The 20,913-nt window shown below is 40.7% G+C and overlaps 1 protein-coding gene across 6 annotated transcripts in view; it reads right to left on the bottom strand.

The window, feature by feature from the left end:
• The window catches only part of INPP4A (inositol polyphosphate-4-phosphatase type I A), a 148,593-nt gene that overhangs the window by 1,342 nt on the left and 126,338 nt on the right, over window positions 1-20,913 (bottom strand). Inside the window, exons 25-27 of one of the 6 annotated variants that reach the window (XR_014295962.1) lie at window positions 13,850-19,826; window positions 13,259-13,585; window positions 12,890-12,911 (exon numbers count right to left, since the gene is read on the bottom strand). Coding sequence is in view for 2 of the 6 variants with exons in the window: in XM_082643268.1 (XP_082499394.1) it covers window positions 12,878-12,911 (34 nt within the window). In the remaining 4 variants the exon portion in view is untranslated. Of the gene's footprint in view, window positions 1-12,828; window positions 12,912-13,258; window positions 19,827-20,913 lie in introns of those variants that run through there. The other 5 variants (XR_014295961.1, XR_014295963.1, XR_014295960.1 and 2 more) reach the window with 5 other exon arrangements.

The raw sequence follows: 20,913 nt of genomic DNA, 5'->3' as shown, positions 1-20,913 counted from the left end.
AAGAGCGGTATTGCTGTGTCGTATGATAACTCCAACTTTAACTGATAAACTGCTAAACTTTTCCACAGTGGCTACATCATTTTACATTCCCACCAGTAATGTATGAGGATTTTAATTTCTCCATATCACCAATAGTTGTTATTTTTCACCTTTTGGGTTTTTTTATTATAACTTCTTAAAATTTTTATTTTTTTTTATTTTATTTTTTAAAATTTTTATTGGAGTATAGTTGATTTACAATGTTGTGTTAGTTTCAGGTGTACAGCAAAGTGAATCAGTTATACATATACATATATTCACTCTTTTTTAGATTCTTTTCCCATATATGCCATTACAGAGTATTGAGTAGAGTTTCCTGCGCTATACAGTATCTTAGTTATCTATTTTATATATAGTACTGTGTATATGTCTATCCCTATCTCCCAATTTATCCCCGCTCCCCCCTTACCCCCTGGTAACCATAAGCTTGTTTTCTACATCTGTAACTTTATATCTGTTTTGTAGGTAAGTTCATTTGTACCCTTTTCTTAGATTCCACATATAAGGCATATCATACGATATTTGTCTTTCTCTGTCCAACCTACTTCACTCGGTATGACAGTCTCTAGGATCATCCATCTTGCTGCAGATGGCATTATTTCATTCCTTTTTATGGCTGAGTAATATTCCATTGTATATATGTACCACACCTTCTTTATCCATTCCTCTGTTGATGGACATTTAGGTTGCTTCCATGTCCTGGCTATTGTAAATAGTGCTGTAACGAATATTGGGGTGCTTGTATCTTTTTGTTTGTTTATTTATTTATGGCTGTGTTGCATCTTCGTTGCCGTGCACAGGCTTTCTCTAATTGTGGTGAGCACGGACTACTATTCGTTGTGGTGCGCGGGCTTCTCACTGCAGTGGCTTCTCTTGTTGCAGAGCAGGGCTCTAGGCATGCAGGCTTCAGTAGTTGTGGATCTAGAGTGCAGACTCAGTAGCTATGGTGCACGGGCTTAGTTGTTCCGCATCATGTGGGATCTTCCCAGACCATGGCTCAAACCCGTGTCCCCTGCATTGGCAGGTGGATTCTTAACCATTGGGAAGTCCCCATGTATCTTTTTGAAGATATATGCCCAGGAGTGGGATTGCTGGATCATATAGTAGCTCTATTTTTAATTTTTTAAGGAACCTCCATACTGTTCTCCATAGTGGCTGTACCAATTTACCTTCCCACCAACAGTGTAGGGGGGTTCCCTTTTCTCCATAGCCTCTCTGGCATTTATCGTTTGTAGATTTTTTGATGATGGCCATTCTGACTGGTGTCAGGTGATACCTCATTGTAGTTTTGAGTTGCATTTCTCTAATAATTAGCGATGTTGAGCATCTTTTCGTGTGCTTTTTAGCCATCTGTATGTCTTCTTTGGAGAAATGTCTGTTTAAATCTTCTGCCTATTTTTTGATTGAGTTTTTTTTTGTTATTGAGCTGCATGAGCTGTTTGTATATTTTGGACATTAATCCCTTGTCAGTTGCTTCATTTGCAAATATTTTCTCCCATTTTGAAGACTGTCTTTTTGTTTTGTTTATGGTTTCCTTCGCTGTGCAAAAGCTTTTACGTTTCATTAGGTCCCATTTGTTTGTTTTTTATTTTCATTACTCGAGGAGGTGGATCAAGAAAGATCTTGCTGTGATATATGTCAAAGAGTGTTCTGCCTATGTTTTCCTCTAAGAGTTTTACAAGGTCTTTAATCCATTTTGAGTTTATTTTTGTGTATGGTGTTAGGGAGTGTTTTAATTTCATTCATTTACATGTAGCTGTCCAGTTTTCCCAGCACCACTTATTGAAGAGACTGTTTTTTTCTCTGTTATATATTCTTGCCTCCTTTGTCATAGATTAGGTAACCACAGGTGTGTGGGTTTATCTCTGGGCTTTCTGTCCTGTTCTATTGATCAGTATTTCTGTTTTTGTGCCAGTACCATACTGTTTTGATGACTGTAGCTTTGTAGTATACTCTGAAGTCAGGGAGCCTGATTGCTCGAGCTCAGTTTTTCTTTCTCAAGATTGCTTTGGCTACTTGGGGTCTTTTGTGTTTCCATACAAATTGTAAAATTTCTTGTTCTAATTCGGTGAAAAATGCCTTTGGTAATTTGACAGGGATTGCATTGAATCTGTGGATTGCTTTGGGTAGTATAGTCATTTTCACAATATTCATGCTTCCAATCCAAGAACATGGTATATATCTCTCCATCTGTTTGTGTCATCTTTGATTTCTTTCATCAGTGTCTTATAGTTTTCTGAGTACAGATCTTTTGCCTCCTTAGGTAGGTTTAGCCCTAGGTTATTTTATTCTTTTTGATGAGATGGTAAATGGGATTGCTTGATTTCTCTTTCTGATATTTTGTTAATATATAGGAATGCAAGAGATTTCTGTGTATTAATTTTGTATCCTGCAGCTTTACCAAATTTATTGATGAGCTTTAGTAGTTTTCTGGTAGCATCTTTAGGATTTTCTACATATAGTATCATATCATCTGCAGATAGTGACAGTTTTACTTCTTCTTGTCCAATTTGGATTCCTTTTTCTTCTCTGATAGCCATGGCTAGGACTCCCAAAACTATGTTGAATAAAAGTGGCAAGAGTGGACGTCCTTGTCTTGTTCCTGATCTTAGAGGAAGTGCTTTCAGTTTTTCACCATTGAGAATGATGTTCGCTCTGGGTTTGTCATATATGGCCTTTATTATGTTGAGGTAAGTTCCCTCTGTGCCCACTTTCTGTAGAATTTTTATCATAAGTGGGAGTTGAATTTTGTCAGAAGCTTTTTCTGCATGTATTGAGGTGATCATTCTTCAATTTGTTGATGTGGTTTATCACACTGATTTGCAGATATTGAAAAATTCTTGCATCCCTGGATGAATCCCACATGATCATGTTGTATCATCCTTCGAATGTGTTGTTGGATTTGGTTTGCTAGTATTTTGTTGAGCATTTTTGCATCTTCATTCATCAGTGATATTGGCCTGTAATTTTCTTTTTTTGTGATAGCTTTGTCTGGTTTTGGTATCAGGGTGATGTTGGCCTCGTAGAATGAGCTTGGGAGTGTTTCCTCCTCTGCAATTTTTTGGAAGAGTTTCAGAAGGATAGGTGTTAACTCTTCTCTAAATGTTTACAAGAATTCACCTGTGAAGCCATCTAGTCCTGGACTTTTGTTTCTTGGAAGATTTTTAATCACAGTTTCAATTTCAGTACTTGTGATTAGTCTGTTCATATTTTCTATTTCTTCCAGGTTCAGTCTTGGAAGGTTGTACCTTTCTAAGAATTTGTCTGTTTCGTCTAGATTGTCCATTTTATTGGTGTGTAGTTGCTTGTAGTAGTCTTTTACCATCCTTGGTATTTCTGTGGTGTCCACTGTAACTTTTTTCACTTCTAATTTTTATTGATTGGAGTCCTCTCCCTTTTCTTCTTGATGAGTCTGCCTAAAGTTGTTTGTTTTTTTTAAAATTTTATTTATTTATTTATGGCTGCGTTGGGTCTTCATTTCTGTGCGAGGGCTTTCTCTAGTTGTGGCAAGCGGGGGCCACTCCTCATCGCGGTGCGTGGGCCTCTCACTATTGCGGCCCCTCCCGTTGCGGAGCACAGGCTCCAGACACGCAGGCTCAGCAATTGTGGCTCACGGGGCCAGCCGCTCCGCAGCATGTGGGATCCTCCCAGACCAGGGCTCGAACCCATGTCCCCTGCACTGGCAGGCAGACTCTCAACCACTGCACCACCAGGGAAGCCCTGCCTAAAGTTTTATCAATTTTGTTTATCTTCTCAAAGAACCAGCTTTTAGTTTCATTGATCTTTGCTATTGTTTTCTTTGTCTCTGTTTCATTTATTTCTGCTCTGATCTTTATTATTTCTTTCTTTCTACTAACTCTGGGTTTTGTTTGTTCTTCTTTCTGTAGTTGCTTCAGGTATAAGGTTAGGTTATTTGAGATTTTTCTTGTTTCTTGAAGTAAGATTGTATTGCTGTAAACTTCCTTCTTAGAACTGCTTTAGCTGCATCCCATAGGTTTTGGATCGTCATGTTTACATTGTTGTTTGTAGGTATTTTTTGATTTCCTCTTTGATTTCTTCAGTGTTCCATTGGTTATATAGTAACATATTGTTTAGCCTCCATGTGTTTGTGTTTTTTTTACATTTTTTTTTCCTGTAGCTGATTTCTAATCTCATAGCGATGTGGTTAGAAAAGGTGCTTGATATGATTTCAATTTTTAAAAATTTACCGAGGCTTGATTTGTGACTAAAGATGTGATCTATCCAGGAGAATGCTCCCTGTGACTTGAGAAGAAAGTGTATTCTGCTGCTTTTGGATGGAATGTCCTATAAATATTAATTAAGTCTATCTGGTCTAATGTGTCATTTAAGGCTTGTGTTTCCTTATTTTCTGTCTGGATGATCTGTCCATTGGTGTAAGTGGGGTGTTAGAAAGTCCCCCACTGTTACTGTGTTACTGTCAATTTCCCCTTTTATGTCTGTTAGCATTTGCCTTATATATTCATGTGCTCCTATGTTGGGTGCAAAACAAGAGTCATGTTTGCTGTCTACAAGAGACCTGCTTCAGACCTAGGGACACATACAGACTGAAAGTGAGGATATGGAAAAATATATTCCATGCAAATGGAAATCAAAAGAAAGCTGGGGTAGCAATACTCATATCAGACAAAGTAGACTTTAAAATAAAGACTGTTACAAGAAACAAGGAAGGAAACTACATAATGATCAAGGATCAGTCCAAGAAAAAGATATAACAATTGAAAATAAATATGCACCTAACACAGGAGCACCTCAATATATTTTTCATCTTTTTGATTGCAGTCATTCTATTTGGTATGAAGTGTTATCAAATTGGGATTTTGATTGGCATTTCCCTAATGGCTAATGATATTGAGCATGTTTTCATGTGCTTATTGGCCATTTGTATGTTTGTAAAAATGTCTATTCAGATCTTTTGTCCATTTTTTCATTTGAGTTGTCTTTTTATTGTGATTTTTTGTTTTTTATTTTTGTATATTAGGTATACAGGTTCCTTTTAAAGACAAATGATTGGCCTTTGACATGTTTTCTCCCAGTTTGTAGTTTATCTTCACTTTCTTGATGCTGTCTTTTGGAGCACAGTTGTTAATTTTGATGAATTCCAATTTTTCCTTTTGGTGTATCTAAAGGAAACCACTGCCTCTTCCAAGCTTATGGACATTTATTCCTGTTTTCATCTGAGAGTTTTATAGTTTTAGCTGACATGTAGGTCTATAATCCATTTACAACATAATTTCTGATACCTTTATTAGTGCCTATATTTTTAATTTTTATTTTTTTTAATTTTTTTTTTTAAATGCTGAAAGTGTTTTCCATAACAGAGGCTTACTTTCCAGCAAAACAGACTTCTCAAGAGCCTTAGTTCCCTGGTGGAAGGGCATCTCCCTGATTCCACCTTCTTCTAGCCTTCCTTTTTCACCACCACACCATCCGGGCTCAACAATGGAGGAAAGCTGACATTTTTAATTTTTAGTTGTGATAAAATGTACATAATGAAACATTTAACATCTTAACCATTTTTAAGTATATAGTTCAATAGTGTTATGTAATTCAACTTGTTATGCAACCAGTCACCAGAACTCTCCTCATCTTGCAAAACTGAAACTGTGTACCAATTAAACAACTCCCCCTTACCCTGTCCTCCCTCCCACCCCCTGGTAACCACCAATTCTACTGATGTTGAGCCCCGTTTTATCATTTCAGGTCTTTGTTGACTCTTTATAGATCTTCTTTGGAGAAATATCCATTCAAGTTCTTTGCCCATTTTTAAAGAGTGTTGTCTGCTCTTTTGTGGTTAAGGTCTAGATGTTCTTTGTATAGTATGATAGGAACTCCTTACCACATACATGATTTGGATATGTTTCCTCCCACTTCTTTTCACTCTGTTGGTTGTGTTCTTTTGATGCATAGTTTGCAATTTTGATACAGTCCCGTGTATCTGTTTTTACTCTTGTCGCCTGTGCCTTTGGTGTTGTAGCCAAGAAATCATTGCCCCGTCCAAGAAAGCTCTTCCCCTAAGCTTTCTCCTAGGAGCTGTATTGTTTGACTTCTTATGTTTAGGTCTTTGTTCCAATTAGAGTTGATATGTATAAGGTAAGGGTCCAAGTTCAGTCTTTTGCATGTGGATATCCAGTTTTCCCAACACTACTGAGAAGATCGTCCTTTCCTCGTTGAATGGTCTTCTACGTTGTTGAAGATTATTTGCCCTTCTATACCAGGGTTTATTTCTGGCCTTTTTATTCCACTGCACTATGTGTCTGTCTTTAAGCCAGTGCCACGGTGTTTTGTTTTGTTTTGTTTTTTGCGGTACGCGGGCCTCTCACTGTTGTGGCCTTCTTCCGTTGCGGAGCACAGGCTCCAGACATGCAGGCTCAGCGGCCATGGCTCACGGGCCCAGCCGCTCCGCAGCATGTGGGATCTTCCTGGACCGGGGCACGAACCTGTGTCCCCTGCATTGGCAGGCAGACTCTCAACCACTGCGCCACCAGGGAAGCCCTGCCACACTGTTTTGATTACTGTCGTTTTCTATTAAGTTTTGAAATCTGGAAGTACTAGACCTCCAACTTTGTTCTTTTTCAAGATTGTTTTGGCTATTCAGAGTCCCTTGAGATTCCGTGTGAATTTTAGAATGGATTTTTCTATTTCTGCAAAAAACACCAATGGGGTTTTGACAAGGAGTATGTTGAATCTGTACACTTTGGATAGTATTGGCCTCTTAACAATATAAATTCTTCCAATCCATTCATATGGAATTTCTTTCCATTTATTGGTATCTTTAATTTTTTTCAGCAACTTTTTGTAGTTTTCAGTATGTAAGACTTTTGTGTCTGTGGTTAGGTTTATTCCTAATTATCTTACTCTTTTCGACTCTGTTGTAAGTGGAATTGGTTTTTAAATTTTCTTTTCAGATTTTTCATTGAATGATGGATTAACATGTAATTTTATTGTTAAATATAACAAAGGCACATAGGGTGTTTTTTTCATTGAGGCATAGTTGATTTACAATGTTCTATTAGTTTCAAGTGTACAACACAGTGATTCAAAATTTTTTTAGATAATCCATTTAAAGTTATAAAATATTGGCTATATTTTCTGTGCTGTACAATATATTCTTGTAGTTTATTTTATACATAGTAGTTTGTACTTCTTAATCCTGTACCCCTGTCTTGCCCCCTCCCCCCTTCCCACTAGTAACCACTAGTAACCACTAATTTGTTCTCTATTATATCTGAGTCTGGTTGTTTTGTTATATTCATTTTTTAGATTACAGATATAAGTGATAGTTTTTGTCTTTGTCTTATTTCACTAAGCATGATGCCCTCCAGGTCTGTCTACATTGTAGCAAATGGCAAAGTTTCATTCTTTTTTATGGCTGAGTAGTAGTCTATTGTGTGTGTGTGTGTGTGTGTGTGTACATATATATATATATATACACACCACGTCTTCTTTATCCACATATTTGTTGATGGACACTTAGGTTGCTTCCATATATTGGCTATTGTAAATAATGCTGCTGTGAACATTGGGGCACATTAATCTTTTCAAATTAGTGTTTTCATTTTCTTTGGCTATATACCCAGGAGCAGAATTACTGGCTCATACAGTAGTTCTAGTTTTAGTTTTTTTGAGGAATCTCCATACTGTTTCCATAGTGACTGCACCAGTTTACATTCCCACCAACAGAGTACATGGGCTCCCTTTTTTCCACCTCCTCACCAACATTTGTTATTGGTGTTCTTTTTGGTGATAGCCATTTTGACAGTTGTGAGGTGATATCTTATTGTGGTTTTGATTTGCATTTCTCTGATGATTAGTGATATTAGTGATTTTCATATGCCTGTTGTCTTTGGAAAACTATCTTTTCAGGTTTTCTGCCCATTTTAAAATCAGGTTGTTTGGTTTTTTGTTTTTTTTTTTGATATTGAGCTGTATGAGCTCTTTATATATTTTGGATATCAACCCCTGATTGGTCATATCATTTTCAAATATTTTCTCTCAGTAGGTTGCCTTTTCATTCTGTCAATGGTTTCCTTTGCTCTACAAAAGCTTTTAAGTTTAATTAGATCCCATTTGTTTATTTTTGCTTTTGTTTCCTTTGCCTTAGGAGACAGATCTAAAAAATTGCTACAATTTATCAGAGTGTTCTATGTTTTCTTCTAGGATTTTTTTTTATGATTTCCAGTCTTACACTTAGGTCTTTAATCCATTTTGAGTTTATTTTTTGTATATGGTGAGAGAAAATGTTCTGATTTCATTCTTTTACATGTAGCTGTCCAGTTTTCCTAGCACTGCTTATTGAAGAGACTGTTTTTTCCCCATTTGTATATTCTTGCCTCCTCTGTCATAGGTTAATTGGCCATAAGTGTGTGGGTTTATTTCTGGCCTGTTTCTTCTATTCCACTGTGCTATGTTTCTGTTTTTGTGCCAGTACCATACTGGATTGATGACTATAGCTTTGTAGTATAGGCTGAAGTCACGGAGTATGATAACTCCAGCTCTGTTCTTTCTGAAGATTGCTTTGGCTATTTGGGGTCTTTGTGTTTCCATACAAAGTTTAGAATTATTTGTTGTGGTTCTTTGAAAAATGCCATTGGTATTTTGATAAGGATTCCACTGAATCTGTAGATTGCCTTGGGTAGTATGGTCATTTTAACAATACTGATTCTTCCAGTCCATGAACATGGTACAATATATCATTCCATCTGTCATCTTCAATTTTTTCATCACTGTCTCAGTTTTCTGAGTAAAGGTCTTTGATCTCCTTAGTTAGATTTATTGCTAGGTATTTTATTCTTTTTGATGCAGTGGTAAATGGGGTTGTTTTCCCAATTTCTCATTCTGAAAGTTCATTGTTAGTGTATAGAAATGCAACATATTCCCGTATATTAATTTTGTACCCTGCAACTTTACTGAATTCATTGATGAACTCTAGTTTTTTGGTGGTGTCTTTAGGATTTTCTATACATAGTATCATGTCATCTGCAAACGGACAGTTTTATTTCTTCCTTTCCAATTTAATCTCCTTTTCTGTTTCTTGTCTGATTTCTGTGGCTAAGACTTCCAACACTATTTTGAATAAAAGTGGTGAGTGGGCATTCTTGTCTTATTTCTGATCTTAGAGGAAATGTTTTTAGCTTTTCACTGTTGAGTGTGATGTTAGCTGTGGGCTTATCATATATGGCCTTTATTATGTTGAGGTATGTTCCCTCTATAGCCACTTTCTGGAGAGTTATAAATGGTTGTTGAATTTTGTTAAAAGCTTTTTCTGCATGTATTGAGATGATCATATGATTTTTTTGTCATTTTGTTTTTTGATTATATGATTTTTATTCTTCAGTTTGTTAATATGGTATATATCACATTGGTTGATTTGCAGATAATGAACCATCTTTGCCTCCCGGAGATTAACCCCAGTTGATCATGTTGTATGATCTTTTTAATGTATTGTTGAATTCAATTTGCTAATATTTTGTTGAGGATTTTTATATCTGTGTTCATCAGTGATATTGGCCTGTAATTTTCTTTTTTGTGATATCTTTGCTTATGGTATCAGGGTGATGCTGGCCTCCTAAAATGAGTTTGGAAACATTCCTTCCTCTACAATATTTTGGAATAGTTTGAGAAGGGTAAGTGTTAACTCTTCTCTAAATGTTCGGTAGAATTTACCTGTGAAGCCATCTGCTCCTGGGCTTTTGTTTGTTGGGATTTTTTTTTTTTTTTAAGCTATTGCTATAAACTTCTCTCTTAGAACTCCTTTTGCTGGGTCCCATAGATTTTGGATCATTGTGTTTTTCTTTTCATTTGTCTTCAGGTATGTTTTGATTTCCTCTTTGATTTCTTCAGTGATCCATTGGTTGTTTAGTTGCATATTGTTTAGCCTCCACATGTTTGTGTTTCTTGCAGTTTTTTTCTTGTAGTTGATTTCTAGTCTGATAGCCTTGTGGTCAAAAAAGATGTTTGATGATTTCAATTTTCTTAAATATGCTGAGGCTTTATTGCCTAGCATGTGATCTATCCTGAAAAATGTTTGATATGCGCTTGAAAAGAATGCATTCTCGGGCTTCCCTGGTGGTGCAGTGGTTGGGGGTCTGCCTGCCGATGCAGGGGACACAGGTTCGTGCCCCGGTCCGGGAGGATCCCACATGCCACGGAGCGGCTGAACCACGCAGGCATAAGCCTGTGCATCCGGAGCCTGTGCTCCACAATGGAAGAGACCACAAAGGTGAGAGGCCTGCGTACCGCAAAAAAAAAAAAAAAAAAGAGTGCATTCTCCTTTCCCTTGGATGGCATGTTCTATATATATTAAGTCCATCTGGTCTAATTTGTCATTTAAGGCCACAGTGTTTTCTTATTGATTTTCTTTCTGGATGACCTGTCCATTGATGTAGATGGGGTGTTAAAAGTCCCCTACTATTACTGTGTTACTGACGGTTTGTACCTTTTTATCTGTTAGTATATGCTTTATGTATTTAGGTACTCCTATGTGGGATGCATATATATTTACAATTGTTATATCTTCTTCATGGCTTGGTCATTATATAATGTCCTTCTTTGTCTCTTGTTACATAGTCTTTGTTTTAAAGGTGGGCATTTTTTGTTTTTGGTCTAATATAATATTGGTACCCCAACTTTGTTGTGATTTCCATTTGCAGGGAGTACCTTTTTCCATCCCCTTTCTGTCTGTGTGTCTTTAGATCAGAAGTGAGTCTGGTAGGCCTCATATATATGGGTCTTGTTTTTCTATCCATTCAGCTACCCTGTGTCTTTTGATTGGAGCATTTAGCTCATTTACATTTAAAGTAATTATTGATAGATGTGTACTTATTGCTGTTTTGTTAATTGGGGATTGTTCTTGTAGTTTTTGTTCCTTTCTTTTGTTCTCTTCCCTTGTGATTTGATGACTATCTTCAGTTATGTTTGGATTCCGTTCTCTTTTTTGTGTGTGCATCTATTATTGACTTTTGGCTTTTAGTTACCATGAGGTTTATGTATAGCTCTCTCTATATATACACACACATATGTATATATAATGATTATTTTAAGTTGCTAATCTCTTAACATGAAATGCATTTTAACAACCCTGCATTTTTGCTCCCCTCCCTCAACACTTACTGGTTTTCGTGTCATATTTTACAGCTTTGTGTATCTATTAACTACTTACAGAAGATGTTCATGATTTTACTACTTTTTTTCTTTTAACCTTCTACTAGCTTTGTACGTGGTTAATTTACTACCTTTACTGTATATTTATCTTTAGCAATGAGCTTTTTCCTTTCCTGATTCTCATGTTTCTAGTAATGGCCTTTTCTGCTTAGAGAAGTTCCTTTAATATTTCTTGTAAAGCTGGTTTTTTGGAGCTAACTAACTCTTTTAGCTCTTGTCTGTAAAACTTTTCATCTCTCCATCAATCAGAATGAAAGCTTTGCTGGGCAGATTATTGGTTGTAGGTTTTTCCCTTTTATCACTTTAAATATATTGTGCCACTGCCTTTTGGCCTGCAGAATTTTTGTGCCTGTCCACTGGTGTGTGAGGTTGGTCCTATATTATAGTGTTTTTATAATGTTGCCAGTTAACTATAAAGTAGATCACCATGTAACTATCATCCAGATCAACAGAATATTGTCTGAACCCTCTGTAGTGCTTAACATTCCTCAGAGACCTGCCTGCTCACCCCCAAGAGAAAACCACTGTCCTGGTGTTTGCCACACTGTATTGTTAAGTTTGCCTTCTCCCCTGAGCCTGTTGAATTTGGCTCCTTATAATGTGTTTAGAATAACTGATTATATACAGAGAAAAGCAATAGTCTAGTGCTGAAATAAGATTTCAACTGAACATCAAAAAAAATCTTTTCATTCGGTGAGCTTTTTTAAATAGCTCCTGTGTGACAGGCATTGCATTTGCTGTTGTAACTCAAAGTAACATGCTGGACAAAATAAAAGGTAAGTAACATGATGAATGAGATATGCATAATATAATATGCATATATTCAAGGCTGATTGAGGAAATTTTTTTTTTAAGGGCCAGATCATTTTGTGGAGAGAAATTGCCATAGAAAAGGGCATGCCTGAGATGGGCTTTGAAGGAGGAATAAGAAAGCTATGGGGAGGTGGTCCAGATGAGAGGGAGTGTGGATGTGGACCAGGACTGTGAGTGTGTGGATGGAAATTATGGAATGGGTTGAAGAGATACGCTCTTAGTGGCTGATGGGATGTGGAGGGGAGGGAAGGTGAGGTCATTTATCAGAGGAGAGCTCAGCCAGCTTAGAGCGGGGGGAATGCATGAGTTTGGTGTTGACATGCTATGTTTGAGACACCGAGACACTCAAGTAGAATGACTGGGATATGGCTGGATGTTTAGATGGATCTGGAAATTTGGGAGTCATTAGCAATTGAGTGGTAACTTATTCTATATGAATGACTAATAAGGTGTTTCAGGAAAAGCATATGAAGTACGATAGAAGGGAGTTATGGACAGAAACCTAGGGACCACCACAGTGCTAGTGGTGGATGGAGGACAACAAGCCAATCAGAGTGAAGAGGTGGAGTGAGAGACCAGGAAGGGAAAAGCACAGAAGCCAAGGGCAGGGCGAGCAGCACGGAGGAAGTGATGAACTGCCATATCCCTCTACATCCATCTCTCAAATGCAGCTATGTTGTTCCTCGCTCTGGAAACAAGCACACTTCCTGTCCTCTCCAACCTGGCTGTTTTTTGTCTGTTAAATGGTACAACAGAGAGTGAGAGCACCATAAAGATTTATAATTGAATGCAGACCTGCCTGGACTGGCTGAAAAGGCCCACTGGAAGCCTGGTGCAGGAAGAGTCATTGCAAAGTAGTGCTGAGGCACAAAAGGGGTCTGAGGAAAAAAAAAAGGGGGTCTGAGGAGGGATTTGGAGTGCAGATATTCTGTTCCCACCCTCTCAGGAATCTGTGTCGGAGCTTGGGTAGTGACAACTGTAATAAAAAGAAGACAAAGTTAGGGCTTCCCTGGTGGCGCAGTGGTTGAGAGTCCGCCTGCCGATGCGGGGGACATGGGTTTGTGCCCCAGTCTGGGAGGATCCCACATGCCACAGAGCAGCTGGTCCCGTGGGCCATGGCCGCTGAGCCTGCGCGTCCGGAGCCTGTGCTCCACAGCAGGAGAGGCCACAGCAGTGAGAGGCCCGCGTACCGCAAAAAAAAAAAAAAAAAAGACAAAGTTGTTACCCATTTGCCAAATCTCAGCATAGACTGGGGAGAGGCATTCTCCCCTGGGCAGCGCAGGACAGAGTTGTAACTTGAGGCTGGGGCGGTCTCCCTGGTGGCCACGGCTGGGGGCGGTGGGGGGGTGCCTGTGTAGGCCCACTCACAGGGCCCCGCTGCAGTTCAGAGCACAGCACAGACCCCACCCTGCACTCTCCACCTAAAAGTCAACATTTGGCTTCCAGACACGTTGTAGGCTGACATTTGCTGTGCTGGTGTCACTGCCCACGGTCAGCGTAAGCAAGGCGCCGGACCGTCAGTTCTGGCCAGTGCTGTTCTGCTTCCAGAATCCTGTGGGAGCATGGAGTGTGCTAAATAGAAGTTTCCATCTCTCCAGTCACTTCTCCCCCTGCCGATGCCTGTGCTGCTTCGTGCTCGTGGGAATGAAAAACCTTTTGGGTTGACATACACCCCTCAGAGATGTCACTTTCATTTCTATTTTCCTTCCTGTTCTCAAATACTGGATTTTTATCCACTGTAAATTTAATTACTTTCTACTTTTGGAAAGGGCCTCTGAGAGGAAGGTACATTTAAAAGTGTAAAGGTAATCAATACCTGTGAGGCAGCTCTGCCCTCCCTCTGGGCAGCCCTCATGAGCCTGTAGGGCAGGTCAGGCGCCCTGAGCTGTCCCCTTCCAGGGAACCTTTTGCTTCTGGACTAGTGTTTCATACACTGCAGAGCAGCACCTGCGAAATCAACTGAAAAATCAACTCTTCATAGAGGCTTGTAAGGGAAGACATTTGGGGCGGGGGGAGGCGGGGGAAGAGTCTGTCCATCTGCAAGTGGAGAGTTTCACAAGGGCTTGCTCGAAGGTGCTGGTCCTGGAAGGGCCCACTCCCAGAGCACAACAGGATGTCCAGACCTGAGGCCAGGCCCTTCTGCTGGCCCAGGCTCCTGGCACTCCCCAGGCCAGACAGACGGCAACGCCGGAAGCCCTGCCTTGTGCCTGAGGGTCCACCCTGCGGCAGCAGCACAGGAGCCCACCGGGCCGCGGCGGTCCTGCAGGAACACGTCAAAACTGGTCCCAGCGCGCTGTTTGCAAGGGGCTCAGGGGAGTGGGATCCGGCGCTGTGGACACAGTGGGGGGGGTCCCTCAACTACAAATGGAGTTACCACGTTGTCCAGTAGTCCCACTCTTGGGCGTGTATCTGGAGAAAATGCTAATGCAAAAGGACACACACCCCCCCCCCCCCAGTGTTCACAGCAGCATTACTCACAATAGCCAGGACATGGAGGCAACCCAAGTGTCCATCGACAGAGGAAGGGATAAAGATGTGGCACATGTATACACAGAGGAACACTACTCAGCCATAAAAAAGAATGAACTAATGCCAGCTGCAGCAACATGGAGGGACCTAGAGGTGGTCCTATTGACTGAAGAAAGAGAAAGACAAATATATGATATCACTTACGTGTGGAATCTACAATATGATACAAATGAACTTATTTACAAAACAGAAACAGACTCACAGACATAGAAAACTCATGGTTATCATAGGGGAAGGGGGGAGAGGGATAAATTAGGAGTTTGGGATTAACATATACACATGACTATATATAAAATCAACAACAAGGTCCTACTGTATGCCACAGAGAACTATATTCAGTAACTTGTAAAAATCTATAATGGAAAAGAGTATGTATACACACATATAACTGAATCACTTGGCTGTGTACCAGAAACTAACACAACATTGTGAATCAACTATACATCAATAAAAAATTTTTTAAAAAGGGGAGACCCGTTAGAACAGCCTGTAAGGAAGTTACAAAGGTAATGGCCCTTTGAACAGCTGATCATTTTTGTCCTCAGCAAAATTACAAATGGGGAAAACTCCAACCGCCAGCCCCCCTTACCTTCTTCCAATCAGGACCTCTGCAGTCACTGCCCCTAGAACCAAGCAGCCAGGTTGAACCAGGTCACCCACTAACAGGCTGGAACGGAAACCCAGATGGCATCGAGGAGGGGTAGGAGGAAGTGCACGGTGACGGTGGCCCATGTCCTGAAACGTCTCCCCTTATCTTTAAAGGAGCAACATTCGGGCTGGCTTAGAGGAGGGAGCCGTGCTGACCGTAGCAAACACTACAACATGTGCCTTATGCCAAAAATAACTCCCGATGAATTGTTCTAAATGTAAAACAAAGCATGTAAGTACTAGAAATAAGAACAGGTGAATATTTTTTAAGTAACCTCAGTATCAGCAAAGGCAGGAACCATGAATGGAATTAAACCAAGAACGTGCAAGGTGCCAAGTGCGGTGCTGTCCCTCGGCGAGGGCACAGCATGACACCCTCTCATGGACAAGGATGGGGGGCCAGCTGTGTCACCTCCAGAGGGGAAGCCAGGACTCAGTTTCACAACAAACAGCAAAAAGAGAAAGGTGATATCACCACGTAAGATTTTTTCACTTCTGTAGACCCCCTACCTACCATCAACAAAACCAAAAGACGGCTGACAAGTAGGTTTAAAAAGACCACAAAATGTGACAGAGGAGTGAATAGACTGTGTATTAAAAACAGTCACATGAAAAAGATGTACACTCGAAGTCACAAAAGCAGAAGCATGAATATAAGTATAAAAGATGTTCAGTTTCAGAGTAATCAAAGGAATGGAAGTGAAACAAGGTGCCGTCTCCAGCTCCGATGAGAAAGGGAAAGGCAGGTGGTGCTCCAGGTGGTAGTTTAACTTTCTGGGAGTACTCTGGTAATATTAAAGGTTCAAAAATTTCAGAACATTCAAATTATCCTTTAGTTGTACGTTTCTACTGCTAGGAATTTATCCAAGGGAGATCCCTGGGCATGTGTGCCAAGCACAAGATGCAACATAATGAAGAATCAGACCATTCACGGAGTGACATTTCATCAAGTCACACAACGGATGGCCAGGCAACCCACAGAGTTGACACCACCCACACTTACGGATGTGGGAGGGTACGAGCAGCAGCTAACACTCAGGAACGTTTGATGCCTATCATCTCACACTGCCCACTGTGCCCACACAGCACGCAGATCTCAGGAGTGGTTCCGTCTCTCTCCTGCTGGAGGAATAAGGGGATTTTTCTCTGATACTCACTGTGGGGACATGGTCGATGATCTGGAGAGCACAATGACCCTGGATTAAAATTTCCTCGGTTCCTGGGACAAGATGGCGGAGTAGAAGGATCTTGAGCTCACCTCTTCTCGTGAGCACACCAAAATCACAGCTAACTGCTGAGCAGCCACTGATAAAAAAAGATAAGAACCTACCAAAAAAGATATTCTGTAACCAAAGACATAAAGAAGGAACCACAATGAGAGAGTAAGAGGGACACACTCGCAGTACAGTCAAATCCCATACCCCTGGGAGGGGGTGGGTGACCCCCAAACTGGAGAGTAATTATATTGCAGAGGTTCTCCCACAGGAGTGAGAGTTCTGAGCCCCATGTCAGGCTCCCCAGCCTGGGGGTCTGTCTTTGGGAAGAGGAGCTCCCAGAGCATTTGGCTTTGAAGGCTTAACTGCAGCATCTCCACAGGGCTGGGGGAGACAGGAACTTCACTCTTACAGGGTGCACGCAAAATCTGATGTGCACTGGGACCAAGGGCAAAAGCAGCAACTTCATACTCAGCACATGGAGGGAGGCTCAGAGAGGGCAAGCAAGCTGCTCAAAGTCACCAGCCAGCGAAAGGCAGAACAGGATAGGGATCCGAGTCTGCCTGAAGCTGAATCCCACACCTCACTGCCCTCTACTTCCAACTAAGTGAAAACAGGATTATAAAACAGAAATGTCTCACGTTTACAAACACTGAGCACTCAATGCAGTGCCCAGCAGTCCAGCCAGATGCCGGCCACATAACCAGTCCTCCTAATGTATCAGAATGAATCAGGCAGACCAGGTTTAATGATCTCGTTAGTTGTTTATTGTCATTCTAAAGACTAGCACATTTACAGCATACATGGCTTTGAATGAGCTAAGAATATATAAAACGGTAACTATATGTTTATATATATTAATACTGTCCGAAACAAATAAATAAAAGTACCTTAACGCACTAAGCTTGGCAAATACAATTGTGTAGGGACAAAACTTATTATGCAGTATTTGTACGTTTTTAAAGGAAACCAAAGGCAACTTGTGCTGCAGACGCTTTCACAGAATCCACGTCACATCTGAGCTTTCAGTACGTCTCAACGTTTCTTTTTAAATGGGTGCCTTATATAAGGAGCACTTGATGGAACCTCTATTTTACAGGAACCTGTAAAACTGCCTTCCTTCTCCAACTGAAAACTCAAAGCTCCCGTGTGACCTGGGTACCTGCAGCCACCACGATGGGCAATGTGGCCCCCACTCAACGAGCTTTGTAATCGCGCAATGCCGCCGTGAGACTGACTACCGCACAGGAGCAGGGGAGTAACGCTCAGGTGGAATACTGAAACCTGAATATTTTCTACGTGATTAGCCAAGTCTTCGACTTTTATGGTGATCCAACATGAAGCCAAAATTAGGAGAATATTCACATAAAGGTGCCACATGCAAAACCGCTAACAGATGACAACATTTGCTATATTCCCTTTTGGTAAGTTAAGGTAATGCTCTTCAGACCCAAAAAAAAAAAAAAAAAAATCTGAAAGTTGTATGAGTAACATTAAAAATACAAGGGAGTTTTTTTAAATGATGTTAAAATGAGTATAGATGGAAATATATAGATACTAGAAAATGACAAATTAAATGAAATGGTGGAGGTGAAATACTAAATCAGCTATACTGGAAGCTGTCTTTGCACACGGATTGACACAACAGGAGAATCCGACACCACCTGCTGCCACCTGTGCAGTGGGCTTGCGGGACAAGTTTCTCCGCCTCCGCCCTCCACAGTGAACCCAGCTGTGCAGGGGCTGGTGAGCACCAAGGGTCCCTCACGGACTCACCCTCCACACCAGTTCACACTCACCAGTGGGCGTCAGGAGACAGCAGGCTCCAGGTGTGCAGACTTTTGAGGAGGAAAGGATCTGAAAGGTCACCTGGTTCCACCCTTACCTGATGCCCCCACCCTCTGACCCTGCCAAGGGGTGGTCTCGCCTGTGCTTCAGCTCCCCAGGCCCAAGCCTGTTACATGTTTCCAAGTGGCATTTCTAGAGGAGCCCAAAGAATAGCATTTAGAATTTTAGATAAAGGAACTTCCTAAGGGTTCACAAGTCATTAGGATCAGTATCATGAATATGTGCCACATACATTTCTTTTACAGCCTTTTAAATAACATGTAAACATAATAATGATAAAAACAATTGATAAAAACATATAAACTAAGAAAAAACTCTGCTATGTGCAGATGACTCATCATCTTATAATAGATGACCATACATAATTTTCTATGAAATTCCTAAGTTTTATGGTCCATTAATCCCTTTCAAAATCTCATTTTAGGAGATATCTCAACCTTCTCAATAGCCATCTTACATAACAGAATGAGTAGTAACAATTATTGCAGACCTAAGAGACACTTTCATCAGACAAACATGATTTTATTGTCTTCTGGAAGACAAAAAATTGGGAAACCCACCAGAGGACACCAATTTTGAAAATACTCAGGCTTCCACTATCTCTATGCAAAATCCCCCATTGTTGACTGAGAGGCATCAGACAATACCACGTGCGAGGTCCTGACATGGGGGAGAAGGGGAGACGTGCCCTGGGGCCGTGGACTACACACAGGGCATAAGGCAACAGGAGACGGCTGGCCTCATGTCCTCGAGCAGACACCCTGTTCTTTAAGGGACAGGGGTGGCCCCTACTGTGTGGGGAGCTTTGCAGGTATTGTCTTCTAATAAGCCTTATCTCAGGCTGATTTATCAGCCTTTACTTCAACTCCTGGTTCCACCCGTGCTGTTACAGGCAGGCTGAGGCACCAGAAGCACTCGCCCTGACGGCATGAGAGAGCGAGCATCTTTCCCCAAAACTTCCCTTAACATTTAACATTTAGTGGTCTGCCCAGGATCCAATCATTTAAACTATTATTTACCATTTTACATGGAGATTTTTAAAAAGTAGGTTGTAAATCAATGCTCAATTTTGAGTTACTCAGTAGAAAAATAAGTTAGGTGAGCAGCTGCCTAAGTGGGCGTTTTAAAAAGTCTTAGCATTTCAGACGTACCTGGCTTGATTTATACAGGTAACTGCTGATATCTGTGTGATTATGGCTGAAGGCTGTTTAAATGGGCAGTTAACTCTCCACACTAGTGAGCCCAACATTACCTGCTATGGATTCCAACGCAAAAAACATGCTCCATAGACTCTTTAGTGAAATAGTTTTAAAAACATGAAAGTAAAAACCAATCCTTCAGGTCTTCTTGAAGAATTCATATATGACACTAGAGGGTACCCACATTTATTACATAACAGCTAATTAGAGGAAACCGTGTGTTCATGTTTCAACTTTTCCGTAAGTCCCTTCAGGAGGCCTGTAATGCTTGGGGAAAGCCTTCAGCTGCAGGGAATTAAACGCATATTTGCGACTTCCAACATTCTTCATTGTATTTTCTCTTCGACAACCCTCACTGGGGAAAAAACAAGCACAAGAAATGACAGCAGTAAAAAAGGAAAAAAGAAAAGACTTAAACTCAGATGAAATGAACTGATTATTTTCATAGCATTAAAAAAAAAGGTTGATTAATTTAAATGGATGCCAGACTCATTTATGACAATACACACGTAAAATGGCGGGTTTCCGAACAAGGCAATTAAGAAGCACAGAGATGGACACAGGCTGTATGGGACTGCGAGGTCTGCATTTCCAAAAGCAGCACTGTATCGAAGTGGAGGACAACCTTTTTTTTTTTTTTTTAAGGTAATGGTTTCATGTAGTTCGTGTCTGGTTATCTGAGGGGCCTATCCTAACTAGTGGTTCAGAGGTTCTGTCACTTAGCAATTTGAATGGAAAAAGTGCTACTCTTAGCAAAAGCCTTTACAAAGCTGCATTTTTCTATATTAGCAACAGCTGTTAACCGTCTCAAATTCAAAATGCTGATTTTCCTTGCAGAATTCAACATGTAGCAAAACCATCTGGCTCAGAAGGCAGCTGTCACATGCTGTCTCAACCTGGGAGACAGCTGTCCCGGGCACACAGCAATGCCGCAGGCTGTGCGATGGCTACACGGCTCTCAGTGCTGGGGCGTCGTGAAGAAGTGACCCCACCGAGGTCACCTTCTCCAGGTGAGCTGCCCTCGTGGTCACCTCTCTCAAGAGTGCCACTGAGCCAGTGAGAGCCCACAGGGGCCCTTCCCTAGAGAACCTGCCACCAGCCTCTTCCGCTGCTGCATTGATCAAGGGTTGCCATGGCAATCCAGTGGGCAAAGCAAATGCCCAACAGAAGGATGAGCTGTCAGGCAGGCCTCACGTTCCCACATGGGAGCCTCAGGGGAGCTCTCTGGGAAATGTTCTGATAGACATCAAATTCACAGGCAAAAGCGATTCTAAATAGGAATGACTTCCTATATAGCCAGTATAAGTTCATAGTTTTATATTATTCTAAGACTAGCAGTTAAATCAACTAATTATTAAATTTAGTACAAAATCCCCTTTATGAGATGTAAAATTTGCAGTTACCAAGAAACAGTGATTTAAAAAATATTTCAAGTTGTATGA

Source organism: Mesoplodon mirus, assembly GCF_964341445.2.
Source record: "Mesoplodon mirus genome assembly, chromosome: 14".
NCBI classification, from domain to species: Eukaryota; Metazoa; Chordata; class Mammalia; order Artiodactyla; family Ziphiidae; genus Mesoplodon; species Mesoplodon mirus.
The sequence above is the reverse complement of the archived record's forward strand: the minus strand, read 5'-3'. Positions and strand labels throughout refer to the sequence as shown.